This window comes from Eptatretus burgeri, chromosome 9, assembly GCF_056783735.1.
Source record: "Eptatretus burgeri isolate ZD-2024b chromosome 9, Ebu_testis_v1, whole genome shotgun sequence".
Lineage (NCBI taxonomy): Eukaryota > Metazoa > Chordata > Myxini > Myxiniformes > Myxinidae > Eptatretus > Eptatretus burgeri.
In genome coordinates this window covers 60,093,544-60,111,351 of record NC_140969.1, presented here as the reverse complement: position 1 = coordinate 60,111,351, position 17,808 = coordinate 60,093,544, and the positions used below count along the sequence as shown (strand labels likewise).

The 17,808-nt window shown below is 41.5% G+C and overlaps 1 protein-coding gene across 10 annotated transcripts in view; it reads right to left on the bottom strand.

Annotated features, from left to right (window-relative positions):
* The window catches only part of LOC147020180 (forkhead box protein P1-B-like), a 737,853-nt gene that overhangs the window by 238,095 nt on the left and 481,950 nt on the right, over positions 1 to 17,808 (bottom strand). For 9 of the 10 annotated variants that reach the window (XM_085895286.1, XM_085895292.1, XM_085895291.1 and 6 more), the window contains 2 exons: positions 15,633 to 15,716; positions 10,603 to 10,732 (listed from right to left, as the gene is read on the bottom strand). In XM_085895286.1, coding sequence (XP_085751412.1) covers positions 10,603 to 10,732; positions 15,633 to 15,716 — 214 coding nt within the window. The remainder of the gene's footprint in view (positions 1 to 10,602; positions 10,733 to 15,632; positions 15,717 to 17,808) is intronic. The other variant, XM_085895293.1, reaches the window with a different exon arrangement.

Below are 17,808 nucleotides of genomic sequence, written 5' to 3'. Positions count from 1 at the left end.
GAAACCTGATGGAGGAGACGGTTTGCTCGCCGATAACCCGACAATGGAACATGTTAGTACAGGTTTACATGATACCTAGAGCACATCACAGATCTGATCTGCCCTGACCTGACAGCTGTCATCATTGCTTTCTTGCGATATTTTATCATCTCACGACATGTCATCCTGATATTTTTATGCCCGAATTATTAAAGCTATGTTGGCTTTTTGTGGGGGGGGGGCATTTGTCCTCCCTCCCCCCAATCACCCGCCTTGTATACCTCATTCCCCTATGGCTGCAAATATCATTTTGACAGCTCCCCAGCCAACTCTGTGATTCTGGGCACACCGTGTCAACAATATAGAAGACAAACAATCCTGTTGAGAATAACCCTTGCAAGAATTTTGCCTGCTCTGGATTGAAGTGAGATACCACCATGGTTGTCGCAGCTGGATTTGTTTCCCTTCCGTTTATATAAATGTACAATATGGCTGCGATATTGTACTCCTGGGGTATGTTACCCTGATTTCCAATGATGCAAAAGTTCAGATATTTTTCTAGCCATGTGAACTCCACAATGCTTGTAGACTTCAGGCAAAAAAACACATTGGGATATGGATACACCCCTGCAGAAAGTTACTTGATAGCTTTGGTGACTGAGTCCTGAGATGATTCAATGGTTAGATCATCAAGGAAAGGATGCTATGGAACTTAGTCAATTAAGTCATCACGCACTGTTGATTGGGAGTTAATAATGTTGATGAAATGCTCGTCTCAGCAGGAGAAAATGTCATGTCTGTCTATAAGGAGTTGGCTACCATCTCCTGTGAGGACAGCTGCTATACCATTGGATTTGCTTGGGGCCAGAGACAGATTGAAGACTTTCATAGAAAGCCTTCATGTCATGCCCATCAGCATATTCTTGTTGTCAAATACAGCTGAGTTTTTTTGTTTCATTTGGATACATAGCTGAGGCTTGTAGAAGAGCTAGTACTAGTATACTGAATAGATCAGGATGTAACAAGACAAAAGGAACACCAGAGAGTGGGGGAAACACCAACAGCAGATCCAAAAGCCAATACAGAGGAAGGTGGACAAACAATGGGTGTGTGGAAGAATGGGGGGCAGGAGAGGATGCATGGGGGTAGACAAGATGGATACAAAAGGAAACTCTCAAGAGGGAAAACTGGAAATTTGGAAGGAGGATTGATTGGGGTGGGGCGGGAGTGGGGAGGCATTAACAAGTGTAGAAAAGGTCACGGTTTTGGATTGGGGACGATCTGAGACTGTGGTGAACAGCTGTTTTGAAGACGTGGAGGGAAGAATGAGATTGAAGATGATATGGCAGTTGGTTCAACAGTTGGGAAAAAAGAGAAACAAATTCGTGGAAGTGAGCAGTCATCTTGGATCTAGGTGGCTTCACCAAAAGTGGGTTAATGGTGGACTGTACGTGCCCTGCAGACACCTAGGGGTGGATGGGAGGGGGGCGGGGAATGGTGAGTGAACAAAGCATGAATAGAGCAGAGGATGCAAGATGAGAAAGGAGGTGGTAGAAGATAGAGAGAACACCGACCTGTTTGCAATGACAAAGTGACAGGCCCATAGATAGCTTAATTGTGTAAGATTCCAATAACCTTAAGGGTCTTGTTTTCCACTGCATCTAGCTGAGTCAGATGTGAGGCAGGGGAGCAGTGCTCCATCAAGCTGTGGATGAAAGCCTTGTAGGTAGATCGGACTTCAGGTGTGCCAAGGAAAGACTCTACACGATGGAGGATGCCCAGTTGGTGGCTGGCTTTAGAAACCAACTTTGAAATATGGTTTGTCCAAGAAAGATCATGGCTGATAGTGAGACCATGGAGTTTGAGTGACTGAATTACCTCAAACAGATTATTGAGAAAGTAGAGAGTAGAGTTTGCCAGATGGTCCTTTCGGAGAGAGATAGTGAGTGTGAGATTTGTTAGGATTGAAAAACATATTCCAAGTGTTTGATCATCTTGTGATTTTTTTTCAAAGTCTGAAGAGAAAGATGATGCTGCAGCCTGCCTGTCTGAAGGATGAAGGATGTCACAGCAGAGGGTGGAATCATCAGCAAATAGAAAAAGGGGTGTTTCCTTCCAAATATTGTGTCCCCAACCCCTAACTCTCTTCACCATTCCTTCCCAGTCATACCCAACTGCTCCTGGATTCTGAGTCTTTTGCACCTGAGAAGGTGGAGAAGGTTCCTTCAATCCTCGACTCTGATTCTGTTGCTGGACCGAACGGCATCAGCTAAAATATCCGAGAAACCTGCTCTGCTGCTCTTGCACATCCTCTCTCTGCCCTTTTACACTGCCATTTGCACTGTCATCTTTCATCTGCATATAAATCTGCCATGATCACTGCATTACATAAAAAAGTGGAAAAACTCATCCCTCAAACTGCAGACCTATCAGCTTATTTCCAATCGTCAGCAATTTCATGGAATCCATCCCAGGACAACTCCACAAATGGCTCACTGACTTTGAAAGGACCATATCGCAAACCCTCCCATTAACAGGGTGTTTAAAAAAGAGTGATGCAACTTTTAATGTTTATTAACAAAGAAACAGAAACCTCAGGAACGTGAACCAAACATTTTTTGAAAGATTATGACAGGGTATTTTCTATCACTGATTGTTATTACAGGAAGTCACTGCTCGAGTTAGTGAGAGCTCAATGTCTGAAATTGGCATAGACGCAAAACCCTTGTAATTGTGTGCCCCTCCGCGGTTCAGACAGGCATTGATCCTGACACCAAAGTTCTGTACAACTTCCTTGTAGATCTCAGGTGGCATTGCCTGGAGGTAGTATGACACCTCCTGCTTCAGATCATCCAGTGTGGCAGGGCGGTTGGTGTAGACAGAGTCCTTGGCAGCCCCCCTGAATCAGTAGTCAAGAGGGTTAAAGTCTGGGCTATGGGGTGCCCTGTCATGAGCGGTACCCAGTGCAACGAGGCAGTTTCTGAAGAGCTGCCACAGGAAAGTGATGATGTCACCATCTGTATGCAGGGTGTACCATGCTGCATAAACCAGGTCATGCTAAGCTGGCTTAGGGTGACCATTTGGGCTCGATCATTATGGAACTTCTGGAGCACGGCCGGGTAGTGCTCAACATTGATTGTCACTGTCCTGCTGTTGTCATTCTCAAACCAGTAAGTCCAAGCGTTCCCCATCTGGCATTGAAGGCGCAGAAGCATGTGGCCTTCGGCCCTTTTAGGTACCTCTCAGTGATCTCTTCAGGTGGTTCTGCCCCCCCTCCCCCAGAAAATGTTGTTGTGGTTGTTGATGGCACTGTTCAAGTGGAAATGGGCTTCCTCGCTGAACCAGATCAGGTTGATCCAGTTTGGGTAATGCTCCATCCTGTCACTGAGCCAACTACATATATAAAGTCTCCTTCTCATGTCATCTTGACTCATTTTATGCATAATGGAGATGATGTATGGGAAAAGCTTCAGTTCCTTCGTGAGGATATGCCAGACTGATGTTGGTTTGATACCAAGCTTCCAGGAGCACCGATGGTGGGACTTCTTGGGACTGTCCACTGCAGAATCCCACATGGCATCAATGTTGGCTTGGCTGTTGGTTACTAATACTGGCCTGCCACTGTTGCGCTTACTCTGATTTGGCACTATACCCTTGTGCTCAAAATGTTTCACAATACATTGAATGGCACAATTTGTGGGTCCATCATGTGTTCTGAGGTCGTATTTTTGGCAGAATGTCCGGCGGTGTCTACTTATGATTTAGTCTCATACCACAGAGCCACCACTTTTGTCTTCTGCTTCACTGTCAATGGCAAAGTTGAGCTACAGAGCTAGAAATCCCAGGGAACAAATACCATGATAATATCACCAAACTATCAAAAGGGAAACGGTAGAGGTCAAAAAACAAAGAAATAGCAGGAACGCAAGGTTGTGTCAATCTTTTTGAAACAGTACTTTCTTTCCAATCCTCTTTTGGGAAGTTTAGTCTCTCAAACTCCTGTGTCTCAATATCAGCCACGATATTTCTCTGACAAACCACATTTCAAAGTTGGCCTCAAAAGCCAGTTGCTGTGTGGGCATCCTCTGTCATCCAAAGTCCTAACTTGGTCAACTTGAACTCTTATCCAGCTACAAGTGTTTCATCCACAGCTTGATGGAGTACTGCTCTCCCCTCTGGGCTGGCTCTCCACCTCATAGTTTGCTCAGTTTGACACCATGGAAACCAAGGTCTTCAAGATCATTGGAATTGACTGTGTTAAGGCTGAGTCCATGTGCCTATTACATTTCCATTGCAAAGAGTTTGGTGGGCTCTCTGTCTTCGACCACATCCTCTCTGCTGCTGTACCCTTCGCTCTTTCTGTACTTTGCCGCTCCCCCCCCCAGGTTTCTGCTCGGCAAACACGGTCCAACACCAACCCCCTTCTGGTGGAACAACCTAAGTCTATGATCATGGCTCACCTCCACTCATTCATTCCTCTTTTTACCATCTGTGGAACAAACTTCCACATTCTCTTCACTCTCATTCTTCTGTCCAGGTCTTCAGAGACAGTTGTACACCACCATCCCAGATCATCCCTTATCAAATACCATGATCTTTCCCAGCCTTGCTCACCTCCACACCATCCCAAAGCACTTCTCCTTCCAAACTTCCAGTTTTTCCCTCCGGTAAGTTTCCTTCTGTATCAATCTTGCCTTTTCCCACCCCCACCCCAATTCTTCCCCACACCAATTGTTTGTCCAAGTCTCCCTTGATGTTGGTCTTTAACTCTGCTGTTGGTCCCCCTCCCCTTCTCTCTCTTTCTCTACTGTTCCTTTTGTCCTGTTACGTCCTGATCCATTTAGTGCACTCGCTCTTCCATGTGTCTCCACTATGGACATAAAATAAAATAAAAAAAACTTTCTTTGCAGAACATGTGCCGGAAAAGAAAAACAAAACAAGAATCAAAATTTTCAATAGACATGTGCTGGAACCCCAACAGTATTTTTTCCCAAGCAGTGCTGGGTACCCCACCAAAGCTAGGTCACCTGATGAAGATCAGGATATTTAAACTTTAGTAAACAATGAAGATGTATGTTTAAAGTGGTCGCAAAAAAATATAAAAAAATCAACAGAAGAGTGCACCATGGCAATGATGGGTCAAAATGGCTCCATTTACTTGGTCGAGGTCAGTTTCTTGATTTTCGGATGCACAAACACACACAGTACTGGTCAAAAGTTTTAGAACACCCCCATTTTTCCAGTTTTTACTGAAATTTAAGCAGTTTAATATTTCAATGTACTTTGAAATTAAAGCATAGAGCAAATAAACAATTGCAGATAAAAAAGAAATCATGGAATCGTTTTGTTGAACAAAATTTAATCTAAATTTTTGACTCATAAAAGTAGCCACCTTTTGCAGATATAACAGCCAAACATACTTGTGGCATTCTTTCAACAATGGAAATCAAATATTGTTCGGAAAGTTCTTCCCAACACTGTTGCAGAAGTTCCCACAAATGTGTTGCACTTGTATGTTGCTTTGTTTTCACCCTTCTGTCCAGTTCATCCCAAACCAGCTCAATGGGGTTTAAGTCTGGAGACTGTGCTGGCCATTCCATGATTTGAAGCCTACCATTTCGTTATTTTCTTCTAAGGTAGTTCTGACATAGCCTGGAGGTATGTTTTGGGTCGTTATCTTGCTGGAGGATGAACCCCTGACCAACTCGGCGTAGACCAGAGGGTATGGCATGGTGCTGCTTTGGAAGCCCTTTTGGTTTAGGGTGCCAGTCACTCTGTGCAAGTCGCTAACTCTGGATCCAGCAAAAGAGCCCCATATCATCACGCTTCCTCCTCCATGTTTGACAGTTGGTGTCACATACTGAGGAACCATCCTTTCGCCTACTCGACGACGTACAAAAACCCTGCGTGATGAACCGAAGATTTCAAATTTTGATTCATCGGTCCATAAGACCTTCTTCCAGTTTTCAGTAGGCCACTGGCTGAGCTTCATGATTCAGGCATGTCTTTTTCTTATTTTGCCATCTCAGCAATGGTTTTCTTACTGCCACTCGATCTGTCAAACCTGCAGCTCGAGGTCTTCTCTTCACAGTTAAAACTGAGTCTTCCTTACTTCGACCAGCGTTAAGCTGTGCTTGAAGCTGCTGTCCTGTGAGCCGCCTATCACACAAGCTGTTGACTCTCAGAAACTTGTCTTCTGATTGTGTTGTGGCTTTGGGTCTGCCAGACCTCTTCCTGTCAGAGTTTCCTCCAGTTTCCAAGTGCCTTTTGATTGTGTAGGAAACTGTACTCACTGACACCTTGGCTTCTTTGCAATTTCTCGAAAGGAAAGACCTACACATTTAAGGGTTATAATGGTCTGTCTGTCTTCCTTTGTTAATTCTCTCTTTCTCACCATTATGATAGCAATATACTACTTCCTGCAGGGCAATATTGTTCAAAAAATGCTTCAGAGGGTGGAGCAACACAGTCTGTTCCAACACTGCCTTTATACAGACAGAGGGTTTGCAACTAATCAACAAAAGTTGGGACACCTGTAGGAATTGTTTGCATCAACTTTCAAGTATTAATTCACTTCCATTGCTGCAGAACAGCTGCAGTTGCTAACCCATTACTTGTTCCCTGAAAAGGGCCTTTTTTAACAACTCTGAAATTTACATTATTTTTTCAGTTTTTGGTAACCTAAACTTTTCTTTTTAACCTCTGGCAGTTTACCGCTTAGCTTTTTACCATTTCAGGTTATTCACTGAACTTGAACTGCTTAAATTTCAGTAAAAACTGGAAAAATGGGGGTGTTATAAAACTTTTGACCAGTTGTGTACATAGAGACTTGCCTTGTGGGGAGAGGGTGGCTGCCGATGACATGACCATGGGTACCCCTGGCAGATTTTCAAAATCTGGTGAGGATTGCCCAAGCCATTTTTTATGTGATTTTCAGACTGACAAATAATAACATGTCGACAAATAATTTCCTTGTGGCGGAGGGGGGGGGGCTGGGGAGGTGGCCGTGGATAGGATTATCTTCTAAACTTGCCCACGCTTGGAATACCTACACTCAATATTTTGGACCTCTATGTGCTATGGTTCGACCAGAATAACATACAACCACACAAACAAACACACAAACACTTGAAAATATTTGTTGATTTTTTAACTTTGCTTTTGGAGTTTTTTAGGGAGGTAAGGTCAGGAAGACCATGGTTGAAAGGTAAGGAGTGAACAAACACAGAGGTTGCTGCTGGTGTAAAGACAGCACATTCACCTTTTGACGAGACCCTCTCACAGACAAAGCAATTACGTTACAGGTATACAATCACCCTAAAACACTCCAGTTACCCACCTTTCCTGCCAATGCCCATGCCCCCTGTATCCCCAATGTTTCTAGTTACCTATCTAAGTTAAATTTAAACCTATCGATTGTTTCTGTTATCACCATCTTTCCAGGGAGACAACGACATGCAGTCCGGATGGTCCTAAGGCAGGAGTCTGAATGAAAGACATCTGCCTGACTACCATCCTAACTCTCCTCTTCATTACTCTGAGGCTGTGACCGCTGGTACTGTCACTGTTCATTCTGGTGAAAATGTCTTCTGCATTTATTTTAGCAACACCCTTCATTATCTTAAACATCTCATTCAGATCACCTCATAATCATCTCCTTTCTAATGTATAAAGTTCTCTCTCTTTCAGTTGCTCCATGTAGCTTAGTCTACCTCGCCCTGGAACCAATCGAGTTGCTCTACACTGAACCCTCTCCATAACCCACTACATCATATGAGTTCTTCCTCATATGTGATGATCAAACATCCACACAAATTCCAGATGAGGCCTCACAAAATTCCAATAATGTGTGCAATTTTTGACAAAAGAAAATCCCTTCATTTTTACCGTATTTCCATTTCGAACAATGAAGGCTGATGATTTCACTGTTGGCATTGAGAGGGTTGACCTGTTTGCCATATTACTTCCACCAAACTCCTTTTGACCCCAAGAGGGCAGCATAAACTGTTGTTTTTTTTATGGCAAACCTCAACACGGAAAACGAGAGATGCGTTTTTGAGGAACAAGCCAGCAAGGTCAAGCTATATTGACCACTTAAGAAAAAAAAAACAAATGGAGAGACTTCACACATCGCAACATGGAGTTACGATGATGGCTTTTCTGAAAAATTTAATTCCAATGGGATAGCTACACTAAATATCTTTTCAGAGTAATTGATGGGTATGAAATATAGCATGTAATAATAAGTGTTTTTTGTTTTATGGTGTCACTATGATGGATATATGCATATTGATTTTGATGTACCATAATTTTTGCACAGCGTTGGTGCTGCTGAAGCAAGGTATTGGAAAGGGTTCCACTGGGTGGTTTTCCATTGCCTTCCCAGCATTATTTATCCATGCTCTATCCTTTTGAGTGTTGAGTTTAGTTGAGTGTTAAGCAAGGAAGGAGCAGGTACCATTTTTAGTCTTTGGTATGACTCATTCGGGGATTGAACCACCAACTTCCCAGACTCAGATATCTGTTGGTTAGCCATACATTGTCCATTTTTCCCTGTACCTGCATTTCTTTCACACATCATAATACATTGGTATTGTTGATGCACATACAATTTGCATCTAAATTATGTGAAATAATTTCAATTATGCGAATTGTGAATGTAATATACAGTATGTATATTATAAAGAAAATAAATAATTGGTTAAACTCCTCTAGTTTCAAAATCAAATTTCAAGCCATCTCAGATGCAATATTTGCAATTCCTTTCCAATCAAGTTCTCCATTAGATGAAAAAAATACATAGGTGATGAAAAGTGAAAATTTGATAATCATGATTACTCCTGATTAAAAGGTTACATTTGGTATTCTATGCAAATTCAAACAACGTGTGCACAACTTGGAATGATGAGAAGTTCTTGAAGTTGAAATTGCAGCTACACAATAACTGAGTTTTGACAAGTTTCAAAGAGCACAAATTGAGAGTAAAATAAATAAAAATAGGACTGCGTGGCCTGAAGCTCACCTGGATCAGGTGTAACAGTCACTCAAACTCCCCACAGACCCCCACCCCCCCCCAGACCCTGATTTTTATTTACCGCCGTGAAGAAACTTTAGTACATCACGAGTGATGAAGGTTGTGGTCAAGTTTCATCAATTTCACGTGTATAGTTTCGGAGAAGAGATCAAATACCTATTTTGGGAGGGCTCAACTCCCTGAAGACCCTCTGAGATCCTAATTATTTTTTTAATGACATGACCAAATTTTTGTACATCATGAGTGATGAAGGTTATGGTCAAGTTTCATCAAAATAGTGTGTGTTGTTTTGGAAGAAAAAGCAAATACCTATTTTGGGGGGTCAAAAACCCTCTCTGTAGATCCCCTTAATAAGCGTAGATTTTGATGAGGTCGATAAACTTTGGTACATCATGGGAGATGAATGTTGGGGTCAAGTTTCATTGAAATTGTGTGTGTAGTTTTGGAGAAGAGAGCAAATACCTGTTTTGGGGGCGGGGGGTCAATCCACCCCCCACCCCCAATAAACTCCCTTCATGAGTGCACAATTTGATGCGGTTGATACATCTTCGCTAAGCATCGGATATGAAGCTTGTGGCGAAGTTTCATCAAAATCGTGTGTTTGGAAAAAGCGATAATGACTGAAGAGTTTACGGACTAACTGACTGATTGACTCACTCACTCACCTAGGGACACTGCTCAATCGCATCAGCTAACCAGAATAAAGTTCAGGTGAGCTAAATATACAATTATTTCGAATTTTTTGTTAGAGCTGATCTTGTAATGAATACAAGGAGCTAATACTCTTGGACCGACACCTTTTGGGTGGTATGAGGAATATATTTGTGTAATATGAAAGCTAAATTTAAACAGTTTTGAAATATCAAGCACACAAGCCAAGTTACCGAGATCGTTTCCACGGCCAAATACTTCGGCTAATAACAGCCGTGATCTGATCAGGTTGAGATAATATCATGAGGAATAGATATCTGCAAGATGAAAGCTAAATGTTCAACGGTTTTTGAAATATCACGTAGACAAAAGTACATGGGCACATGATCAGTCAGTCGATTGGAGCTCATTTTAATGTCCCCTGTCTCTGACCTTGTCAGAGGGGCAAGGGACCAAAAAGAGAAAAATTCATCTATCCTGCACAGAAATGCATAGTATTGTAATGTTAAATTTTACAATTTTTGCATATTGCAATAAACAGTAACACAAATCATAATAATAAAAATAATATAATGAAAATAACAATAATATAAGGTTGGGTAAGGTGTCCCAGACGGGAAAGGTATGGCAAGATGTCCCTCTCCCCGTCTATGAACATCATCCTAAGGTTCTTTTGTTCAGTATGCTGAACATTTGTGATTGCAAATTTCCTGCTACACCTTCAGCCAAAGAGCTTCACGATATTGAACCAAGACTGAGGGGTGTATGCAGGTGGGGTGAGGGAATCTTGCCCATCTTATTCTACTCACAGTCATCTGCATCTGACATAAACAAGAGCAACATTATTGATAGTAAATACAAATATCTCTGTATGATGGAAAATTCTGAGTATGCTCAGAAATGTAAATCATGCAATAAGGTATCACGTAAGATTGCACCTTGTGAGAGTGCTGACAGACTGTGCGTGCCGAGAGGAAAACCCAGGCCATGTCGCTGCAAGCCAAGCAGGTGTTGCTGCTGTTGCACCTGCAGAAGCTGTTGCTGCAGAACCAGCTGTGGAACACCCAGCTGTGATCAAACAACCAGAGAACAGAACATCACAGTTGTGCAGTTATTAAGGAGAACAATACCAAGCCACTTAATTAGTTTGGTGATCGTTGGTCAAGGTGATATTTCTTATTGATCTTATCAATCAGGACACAGGATAGGCTCTGCAGGATAAGTCTGAGAGGCCTCAACACGGCTGCTGTCTGCGTGCACAAATCAGGATGGAGTTGAGAAAAATCAACCAATGGGATTTAGAGCTGTACACTGAGAAAGTGAGAAAAATGCACTGCAAGTGCAAAGCACCTGCTTGGCATGAAGTGAAAGGACACCCACAGCTAACTGCAAGAATGACATAATGATGCTTAAACAGTCCATGCAGCGTTTGATGAAAAGAGACCACAGCTTCGTACTACAAAGCACGGTTTATTGCAGCCTTGTTGTGGGGGGTTGGGGGCGGTGGAGGGGGTTGCTTACTAGGCCTCAATTTAACCCGAATGTGGCACAACCGACGGAGTTTGCCGCACGTCGGCAACAGCACACCATTTACCAGTTACATGCCCCCAGAGATGCTTTCGCGCATGCTGCACGCCAGGATCATCATCGAGACCCTTTACGAGTGGCAGCGCAAAAGTGGGTGGTAGAAAAATGTGTGTTACTGCCAAACGTATTTTCTCCCTTCCTGTTTATACAGGCCATTTAGAGCAGTTTGGGCTACAGCCCATCGTGCCTTATGCTGGGTGTTAACAGAATTAAACACACAACATAGGCAGGCCATGAATCAAATCCTGGTGCATTCGCAAGCAATCATCTTGGTTCTTTTGAGCGGCTCCCTTCCTCACAATTACTTTTTCCCAAAGAATAGATGGCTCCAGTTTTCGGCATGACTGCTGGCAACAAAAGTCAACACGGCTAGCATGAACACAATTAGTTGGCGGGGAATGAGAAACCTATTAGTAACTATAATTATTAGAGCTTTACCGCTTTTTTCCATTCTTCCTTTAAGAAAAATTTGCATGTTATTCCCATGGAGAAAGACAACAGGGAGTATTCGGAAGAAATAGGACAGCGTAACAACCTATGAATGAACTTTAATTTGTGGAGGTGTTTCAAGCGCCACAATTCGTTCTTCACCGGATCCCCAAGTCATAGAAGGAGAGTGCCGGCTGAGCACAAGGATGAAGTAGAGACTGCGACTCACAGAAAGAAATGTAATGGTGATCAAATCTGCAAAGCAATCCTGAGGACACGGGCCTGTTCTTTTCACGTCTACTTTAAAGTGTGTCCAAGAGGGGTAATCAGAGCAATTGTGTGTTCGAAGATCACAGTCTTCCCCATTGTGCAGATAGGTTAAAAACAAATCTGAATTAAGGAGAGGAAAAAAATTATGTGATAATATAAAGGAAAGACAAAACATCAACTTCTTGAAATTGCTGTATTCTTATCACAAAATATTAAGTTATATAATTATTACTGCACCTCTTGCACGAGCCTCAACGTATATGAAGAACAGATGGGGGTTCAAGTTTTATCATTGTAGTCTTCAATCGTGTGGGAGGTTTAAGTGCTCGTTTGACAAAAAGAAAAAAAATCAGCAGGTTGCCTCTGTGCTCCGGGTCGACTCTTCCTCACATGGCCGCTGGGGCAACTGCAAGTGTAATTGTAAGTGCGGTTGGCCCCTTAGGCCGAGTGGTGTGCGGTGCTCAGTGGTAGAGCTGCAGGCCGAGTGTCAGCTTGATTTATGAGCTCGTCCCACTGTTAGCAAAGGCAAAAGCTTGCCTTCCTTGGGTCTGTGCTTCATTAATCAGCCTGCAGAGGCAGCTGCAGCAACTTTGAGGCCAGTGGCATGGCAAAGCTTAGGCCTAAGCCTGTTTGTTGTTCAAAACATTATACACCGTTATGCGAAATGTAGACATTCGATGACAGGTGAACCCCCCCCCCCCTCAAAATGGATAGAGCAAGAGTTAAGGTGTTTTACATCTGGTTTTACATCTTTTACATCTTGATGGTATTTTCTGAAAGGACTATCAGTAGAGTTTACTAAAAGTGATTTCTAATGTGCACCATCCTGGTCAGAGACCCACAGAATGGGGTAAAAGTCCATGTCCGCCTCGATCTTTGGGTGAAAACCTGTAACATACCGAAGGGAGCCGAAATCGATCAAAATCTGCATACTTTACACTTTTCACACATCCTCGGCATATTTGGAGATTGAAAAATAGTATAACATCTTAATAAGTAATAATTGTAATATTTTAAATGTTTTCATATGCAGTAGCTATGATAACAGAAGGTATTTTATATGTTTATTACACCTACTGATTATTCTCATTGTCCATATTTTTCATTTAACTAACACCGTCAGTTCAGATACATTTACATTGATAGTTTAATCAACACAACATTCGATTAATCAGAATCCCACTCTGAATCGTCCAATGAAGAGCTGCATGTTGGTTCCTCTTCCGCTTCATCAGGGGCCATGAGGTTGCCCTGCACGTGATGACAAATGTCATGTGGGATCAAATCCCCTTCAAACCATGAAATCTGATAAATGACCTTCGTTAAGCTTCCAGCCATTCTCTGTCGGGTTACACATGACTGGAGCACAATTGTGGGCATTTTTCGAAATTGAACCCACATCATTTGTTCGCTTGATCTTTTCAACAAGAACTGACCTGCAAGGTGGAAGTAAGCCCGGGTCACTTTGAGTAATCGTGTCAGGGGGATGCTTCTTGATTCTAAGTGAAGTGGCTTGAATGAACAATACAAGCCAAGCATCATTTACACTTGACAGATGTGGTTCTCCATTGAGAGCACAAACAAATGCTTCTATGCTGGAGATAGTACCCGATGATACCTAACATGAGTCACCAAGCTTTGTGAAGGCATATCCATGCTGGCTTCGTATTACTTTAAATTCCAGGGGTTGTGTTCCTCCTTTTTGCGCAAAATATGGAGTGTAATCACACCTTGAAGAGGCATGTATGACCGGAAGGGCGGAACATACTGCAGCTTACAATCCAGAGACTGTCCTACATGTGTTGATTCCTCTTCCACTTCATCAAGGACAGAGATATTGACGTACCTCCGAGCATTGCTTGTGCTGGATCCCAGACCCATCCAAATGTTTTGAATCAATGTTATTCATATGATACAGCAAAATGATCATGACGTCAGTGTCAGATGAACTTGAAATAATGTTAGCATTTGAATTCTCTTGTGACTCACAAATATGTCTAAAATGCCAGCCAATGTGCATGTCAGCCTCTTCATGTTGACATGCCAGGTCAGGAATGGCCTGCCTCTCAAGATATTTCATGAGTTTGGACTCGTATGTTTTATTCGGTGATCTATCGACATGTGCCAGTGACATTGGCACAGGAGTTAGGGGGTAGCTGAACACCAATGGCCGACAAGGCACAAAAGGTTTTATGGTTGAACTTTCTAGTTGTGAACATAAAAACCTCGTTGTGGGACACCGAACCGACAGCACTCTTTTTTTAGAATGGTTGTGAATTTTTTTTTTTTAACAACTATGATATCCATAACTTTCTTCATAGGTTTCTGGTAGCTGTTCACAAAGTTTTGCAAATTTATAAGGGCCCTTTGACACCTTTGTTCTCATTAACCTAATGTTTGCAGCTCCCTTAGTTTGCTGCCATGTTTCATTGTTGAATGTCTTTACTTATTCTTTTTGTGAGTTCTAACATGTAAAATGCAAACAGCTTTTGTTTTGTTCATTGCAGGTTCATGTTCAGCCTCGGTACTTTGATCTGACATTTTTCTGTGATAATTATCACCCAAAAGAAATGCAAAGCAAGACAATTGTGATGCACCACCAATAAAATGAGAAATCAAGTTAAAAGGGGCTAAAGTTACAAAAGCCAAAGGTTGGTATCTGATCCATGGAAATTCTGAGATGGGATAGCAAACTTTAAATCTAAATTATATCACAAGTATCTATGTTCCTGTTCGGTACATTTTGAGAGGATCGTTTTTAAACTGCAAACACAATTTTATATTGATATACATTATTATATACACATGTAATATTAAGTGAAAAGATGACAATGACTGCCAGTGCAATAAACACAAGACTTGAATCTGCGACATTTTCTTTCAACCTCGAAACACAATATCATAATTATATACATTTATAAATAAGTGAAAAGATGATGACGACCACTCAGGAGAATAAACACATACAGTATAAGACTCAAATAATTATATTTTAATAAAATCCAATAAAATTTGTTTTCTTTTTCTCCAATAAGAGGTAATTTTTTTTTTAAATCATGTATGTTATTAGAATTGCTCATCCATGAAAAAGCAGGTATTTATTTTATTTTTTTACCTGTTTATTAGGTGTTTGCTACCGTTCAGAGTTTTCTGATTTTAATTGAAAAACATAAAGCAGTCGTGAACTTTGACCCCATGCCGTGGGACTCCGACTGCAACGGTACCCATAAGGAATTACTTTTTGTAAACTCCACTGATAGCTCTATCAGAAAATACCAGCAAAGCTAATGGCCTGAGATGCATGATTAAAACCGCTCTTGAATGAGGAGACACCAGCGGCACCACAACAGAAGTATAATAAGCTTTTCCGAGTGGAGGGCCTGGTGAACTTACTCCCTTGAAGTTACTGCAGAGCAATGAAGTTACAAGGTTCGAGAAAATTTTAATTCTCTTGATGCTGCAGAGTAAGTGTCTGCTATTGCGACCCTATGCGTGAGAGGTTCACACCCATTCAGCCATTCATTAATATTGTATAGCCTTCATTGTCTTTCCAGCACTTGGCAACCAAATGGGCTAAATTCTCAGAGACCTCATTTTGGAAAAGGGGAAGATGAAACGAGGTTAAGCATGAGTACAAGTCCCAGAAAGAGAAAAAAAGATTTACTATGAAGCAAAAATTTACCTCTTTGGAGGATTTGCTGCTTTGCTGTAGAAGCTGCAAATGCATTTGTTCCTGCTGCTTCTTATAAAATTCTTGCAGCTGTTGCTGTTGAAAGAAGACGAGACATCTTATTGGAAGTGCAGCTTTATCAGTGCTCATGGCCCTGGCTGTAATAACATCCCCTCAGCCTGAAGGCCTAATCTTAAATAATTACTCTGGAGGTCTCATTTTGGTTGTAGTTCATTTACATAATACCTACTCATAAATGGTGGAATTTTTGGATCCCTCATACCCTTCCCATGTAATTCTTTTTCCTCCAATTCCACCATTCACCCCTGCTTTTTCCATGCCAAAATAAATGAATATTTGACCCTTACAATTTAGATATTCTGATCCAATTGTCAGCAATTTGTTTGGTTTGACTTGCCAGCAATTGTCAGTATAGTGATTGGGCCTGTACGGCCCATGGATAAACAGTGATACAAAGGTAACAAAGTAAGCTTTGAAGGAGATTAGATCTTAAAATACCACTAAGACATACATTTGTATCTACATAGACTGTTTACCTGAGAAAAGTTTGAGACCACAAAGAATGTGCCAATAAGGACCACATGGGTGACAAAAGCACAGTTAAAGTGTGACGGGAATGAAAGTGGCAATCAGACTGTTGCATGATGTCATTATCACATGGTAATTCCCAGACTATCAACTATGAACAAGCCAGCAAGCACTTCCACTGATAGTTACAGAGAATTTCCTTTAATTTCCAATTACACTCCAATCAACTGAAGGTAAAAGTGGCAACGAAAGCAACTGAACTATTTCTTTAAAAAAAAAACAACAAAAAAGGATTCTGCAAATTGTTTGTATTAGCTAGAGCTGCCATCATTGAATGCAATGCAAGTTTCAAGAGAGTGGTGTCACTAGAAAAGTCCATCTATGAGCAAAACCAAAAGTCAGTTTCCTCTTTCATAAAACCTGGGCTATGACGAATGAATTACCAAGCAACTTTACAGAATTTAATATCTGTAAAATATAATATGTCCTTGACAAATCATTAGACTTTCAGATCTCCAGGAAGCTCGCTTCGGGCAGGATGGAACTTCTTTTTGAAGGAACGACACTCTGGCACGTTTCCTCTCCAACTGTTTAATCCCAATTGCATTGCTGGAGTAATGAACAGCCTAATGTTTGCACAGATGCGATTAAACAAATTCAACTAATCTTTCCTTCTATGTCAGTAAATAATAATGGAAGGTGTCAGAGTCAGGCCACTGAACGCCAATCCTTCTCGCTATTGTATATCTTATGGTCCTTTGTATGTTATAAAATGCAAACCAGCTTTTAAAAGCTCAGCGCCACCAGTGGAATACTGACATTAGCATCTGTTGGAATAACGGCGAATTTTAACAAGGATTTGGAAGGGCATAAGTTACCCCTTTTCCCCAGCCAACGCGATTAAAATAACCTGCTTCCTCATGCCGTGCTGCATTAGCCATTCAGGAATCCCCCAATGCACCAAAATGAGCAAATGTTCGCTGATGACCCCAGAGAATCAGACTCGCCTTCAAAAGGTGTTTGTAAATGCAAAGTGGCTGGTGCAAAGATGCTTAATTCAAGCTCATCAAACGACCGTTGAGGAAAGAGTTCTCCAGGAAGGTATGTGAGTGTTCAGTTCAAGGTTGGTGATCTTGCTTTCTTGAAGCTCGTGTCTAAAAATCCTGTAACATTATACCCTCATGCCTTGAAAAAAACCGTGATTACCAACGAAGCCAAGCTTTAATTTATGGAGATCATCTGGCAAGGCCTCAGGTGGGTTGCTGCAGCACCAAGTTGGACACTCATCTTGAGTGTGCTCACATGTTGTAACTGAGTACTGTATACCCCTTTATCCATGATGCATATGAACGCATGCATATATGCTGAACAATACTCTTTGATCCTCAAGATAAACAGTTCAAGAAGAACAAAGTTGCTTTTGGTAAGTTTTAACAGACACATGGCTGCTGCTTTAACTCAAACAGAACAATGCTGTGATGAACAATGGTGATGCAGTTAGCAAGGACTCAATTATTGTGACAAAAATGTATTTGAACAAAACAAACAACTAGTCATTTTACCAGTTAAGAATTCACAAGTTAAAAATTAAACTTTTAAAATTTCCACCAGGTTAGTATTTTACAAAAGAAGTCTGTAT